The following is a 4,677-nucleotide window of genomic DNA, read 5'->3' as shown; positions in this document are numbered from 1 at the left end:
TTTTTCTTTCTCTTTTCTGCAACAAAAAGTTAGTTCAGGCATAAAATTTATCCTGCAAAACAAAGTTAACACATTAAAAATATAATAAAATTATGACTTAAATCCTGTCTTCCCGAGAACAGGATCTAGTCATGGTCTCAACTTAGACTTCTCAAATGGCTCTAAGCTGGACCACGCCTATAGTCCTACCGGGACTCATCCTCACTGGATCTCTCTCCTCTAGTAACTTACCTCACTTACCATCTGCAAACTTCCTTGATGTCAGGTCCCTTGACCCACTAGGACTTCTTGCCAAATTTCAACCAATCTGGATTTCAGCCAGTTGTCAATCCAACTAGACTTCCTCCTGCTAGATGTCAACCAATCTGGACTTCCTTCTGCTAGATCTCAACCAATTTGGACTTCTTTCTGCCAGATTTCAACCAATCTAGATCTCAACCAATCTGGACCGCGCCTATAGTTCTATCGGGACTCATCCTCACTGGATCTCTTTCCTCTAGTAACTTACCTCACTTACCATCTGTAGACTTCCTTGATGTCAGGTCCCTTGACCCACAAGGACTTCTTACCAAATTTCAACCAATATGGATTTCAGCCAGTTGTCAATCCAACTAGACTTCCTCCTGCTAGATGTCAACTAATCTGGACTTCCTTCTGCTAGATCTCAACAAATCTGGACTTCTTTCTGCCAGATCTCAACCAATCTGGATTTCATGTCAGCTATCAACCTAGCTAGACTTCAACTTTGTGTTTCGGTCCTCTAGACCCATCAAGTCCTGCACACTTGGTAAAAGGTTAGAGAAATAATATATCTAACTTTAATATATTTATCATATAACAAAATCTGATTATTAGTGCAACTTATACCAACAGAAACTAACACTATAAAAGAATTCTCTTCCTAAAGGCGCAGGTAAACAACATTACGGACTCAGAGTTCACTATTCTTTTCTACTATTTATTGTAATTTTTTTTTCTCTTGATCAACTATTTGACTTGAGTGTCTAAGTGCCTATATCATGGACCCCTCTTTGGCCCGATTGCTGACATTTTATTCTCTCTATTTTCCTTTTTTGACACACAGGACTGTTAAAAGTCTTCTCACAGTCAACATTAAAATCATCTATCTAATATACCATCTTTCCTCATTTCAAACGGGATTAACGACATTTATAAATCCCACTAAAACTCTAACCTTTTTGGTAACTATACACGTTCTACAATAGATGCCTTGAGCATTTATAATGGAGAGAAACAACATTTTCTATAATATATATACTCAATGCGTCGCAATCGGATAATGTTTCAGTCACTTTCACTCTAATATACTCGTATCAATGGCACGACTCAAGGTGTGAGCAAAATATCTAAGCAGGAAAAAAAAAAAAAAAAAAAAAACAGATGGCACCGAACAATTCACACCAAAATCTAGGCACGCGGAAATACAGTTCTTCAAAAGTTAGTTCCATAAGCATCTCCTTCAGACATCCATGGAAGAAGAAGAAGAAAGTAAAGCTTTATATACTCAGGCCTTTTGTCATACAAACTTTACAAAAAGAAAGAATCCCAAAAGCAATCAGTTTGATCTCTCATCTCCTTGTGTTTCCAAAATGTTGCTGCTGCATTTCCTTGCCTGATACCCTACCTGATCATCCACCATGGCTGCTCCTCCCGGTCTATCTCGACATCTCGAACTCCGAGTAGCCGAGCTGCTCCATCTCCCAGTTCATCTTAGAAGCAACTCTCTCGTGTCGAGGGAAGTACTCCTGATCGATCGACGCAACAAAAGTATGAGAATTGAAGCTTTTTTTTCTTCTTCTGCTTAAAGATCTTTAATAAATCATGTTTACCTCCAGTTTTTTCATCAATTCTTTTGCTGTCGGAGCAGAAACAATGATATGGCGGGCGTTTGGGCTGATGAAACCTTCTTCCACCGCTTTGTCTATGAAACACAGCAAGGAGTTGTAATATCCATCGACATTCAGCAATCCAACCTACAAAAAATGTGATGATAAAACAGATACATAAAACAAAAAGAAAGAAAGAAAGAAATCAATCTCCAGTGCAAGAGTTTTTACTGGCTTGTCATGAATTCCAAGTTGAGCCCATGCTATAACTTCAAGCAGCTCTTCCAGTGTCCCATACCCACCTGCATCAAGACTCAAACAATCACATTAAAGAGCTCTGCAATGATTCAAGAGACAAAATGGTAACGACAAAGGAATGGAATACAGCACGCAAGGTTGTACAATAACCTGGCAATGCAATAAAGGCATCAGAATGTCTAGCCATTTCTGCCTTCCTTTGATGCATGCCTGCCACTGCCTTCACTTCTCCTACAGTCTCGCCAGTTATCTGCAGAACGCATTGAAAAATCAGACAAGAAGTTTGTGTTTGTGTTGTTTGTATCAGAAACATACCTCCCGAGGCATGAGAGTCTTGGGAATGACCCTGCAATAGCAAAAGGAGTTGCTTGAATGAGGAATAGATTTAGAGTTAACCACGAACAGCGAAAGCTTTCTCACCCCATCACATGCCTTCCCCCATCATGAACAGCTTGGGAAACCAAGCCCATCAAGCCTACACTTCCACCGCCATAAACCAAATCAATGTTCCTCGACACCTGAAATTAACAGAGAAGCCGAGCAGTTTTAAAAAACCCTGAAACAAGTGGAATGGGAAGGTTAATGGAGATGTGTGCATACCAGTTCCTGGCCGAGCTCCACGGCGGCATCCTGGTAGCTTCTCTTCTTGCCCTGGCTGCTTCCGCAGAAGACGCAAATTCTTCTAAATTTGGAAGGCCGCACAGCTTTCTCTCCTTCCATGGCTTCTCTTCTTGCGCTTGCGACTTGGCACAGGCTGTAGCTCTCCAGGCTCCCCTGCATGCCTCTCTCCCTTGTGCTTGCTTATTGGCCGAGCACTAACACCCACAAACGAGCGCCTTTATCTCGCACTCTCTCCAGGCCTGCTATAAAAGGCAAGAACTCTGCGCGCGCGCACACACAACGCACACACTGTCTCTCTGACCCACACAGAGACACACAAAACACAAGAGACAGAGTGAAATTATTGCGAGGGAGGGATTGAACAAGGGAGGCCCACGTGTCCCCTGGCAGCCTCATGCACTGATTCCCATTGCCCTCCTCCATGGCGAGTCTATCTGGGATGTTTGCCCTGCTCGTCACCTCCAAAAGCTACCATGAGGATCGAGTAGAGAGAAGGGAGTAGTGAAGTCTAGTAGGACTCCATTAGGCTGGACAAGGACAAAGAGTTGCTAATCATGCTTCCCCAAGAAAGTTGCAGAAAGCGCTCGAGGGTAGCTAGAAGACATGGATCATGGCAGTGAGAGAACAGAGCTAAAGTAAAAAAAAAAAATTAGACTTTGACAGGAGATTAAGTCATGTAATTGTTCGTTCATCTTTACTGAAATCGGACCGATTGTTCTGTTCTTCAAAGCTCGTTTTCAGTGGACCAGTGGCCGCTCTGGACCATGAATTATGATTGTTGGCTTCTCCATTTGTACTTGTCTTGCGAACATGCCACATTGAAAAACACACATTGTTCATGAAGGTGGTGGTGGCTGCCTGCCTTATCCGCCATTCCACAAACCACATCATGTCATCTCAGCATCTCACATGTCCAGTTGACAAATCATTATGTGCGACAGCAAGAGCGAGAAATGAAGCATTCATAGTTCTTGGTACGAACTAAAAGATATATTATCAAGAGAAAGAAAGAATGAAGAACATGGTTGGAGTTCCTTCCTTCTTTCCTTCCATGGTGGTGGTGAACAGCTCGATGCATTATATTAAACGCACCTCTGCTGTAGCTTCCTCTCCTCTCCTTTTGCTACATGCGGAGGAAACAAATTGTAAAATTATTCAACACACGCTCTCCATTCTCCCAGACCACCAACTCCCCCATCGCCAGACCAAGCATGCTCTCTCCCATCCCTTCCACTGATTACTCTTGCTTCTTCTCTCCTCATCATTCCTTTTCTTCCTCCTTCCAACACTTCCCTCCTGCTGTTGCTGCTGCCTATTAAAAACTCGTGCACCAATAACCAATGTTCGCACTCCTCTGCCGCACTCGGTTTATTATAATCTCAAACCCACTCCCATGTCGAGTTTCACGAGCTAATGAAAAGATTTTAACTTAAAACATGTTCTTGAGATCACCAAAACCCCCCTCTCTCTTCTCCCACTGCATGCCTGCATGGTTCTTCATGAAGATAAGAGATCCGATATGTGGTTCCACCATTCAATTGATCAAAAGCTCTTTTCTCTGTTGGGCAGTTCAAGATTGAAATCTTGGGATTCCTTTGGATTGTTCTTGTTCGAGGCCATGACCTTGCATGCAGTACTGCCTAGCTGCGTGTTGCCTTGGCGTGTATGTTTCTTGTTTGTTGGGAATCCCCTGCAAGCGTGCCCTGGGCTGGAGTTCTGCATTATTAATTCCATGGGGTGGCTTGCTTCTAACACCAGATTCCTGTGTGGTTTGTTAAATCATCATTTCCATCTACAGTACCAGGGTAGTACTCCAGTGCATTGCGCGAGGAAGTTTTTTTTAATAAACTATTGTATTTATTATTATAAAAACGCATAAATCAAGATCTATATTAAGTTTATTTGTCTGGCACAGTGCGATAGTAAAAAAAATAGACTTCAAAACTCACAC

The 4,677-nt window shown here is 42.4% G+C and overlaps 1 protein-coding gene across 1 annotated transcript; it reads right to left on the bottom strand.

The window, feature by feature from the left end:
- Window positions 1-1,499: 1,499 nt before the first annotated feature.
- On the bottom strand, window positions 1,500-3,298 carry LOC121984105 (cytokinin riboside 5'-monophosphate phosphoribohydrolase LOG3-like). Its single transcript, XM_042536890.1, has 7 exons — window positions 2,706-3,298; window positions 2,526-2,623; window positions 2,421-2,451; window positions 2,256-2,355; window positions 2,079-2,149; window positions 1,851-1,994; window positions 1,500-1,766 (listed from the first exon to the last, which is right to left on the bottom strand). Exons 1-7 carry the CDS (start codon window positions 2,883-2,885, stop codon window positions 1,677-1,679), a joined length of 714 nt encoding a protein of 237 aa, XP_042392824.1. The 5' UTR covers window positions 2,886-3,298; the 3' UTR covers window positions 1,500-1,676.
- Window positions 3,299-4,677: the final 1,379 nt, after the last annotated feature.

This window comes from Zingiber officinale, chromosome 5B (assembly GCF_018446385.1).
Source record: "Zingiber officinale cultivar Zhangliang chromosome 5B, Zo_v1.1, whole genome shotgun sequence".
Taxonomy (NCBI): Eukaryota; Viridiplantae; Streptophyta; class Magnoliopsida; order Zingiberales; family Zingiberaceae; genus Zingiber; species Zingiber officinale.
The sequence above is the reverse complement of the archived record's forward strand: the minus strand, read 5'-3'. Positions and strand labels throughout refer to the sequence as shown.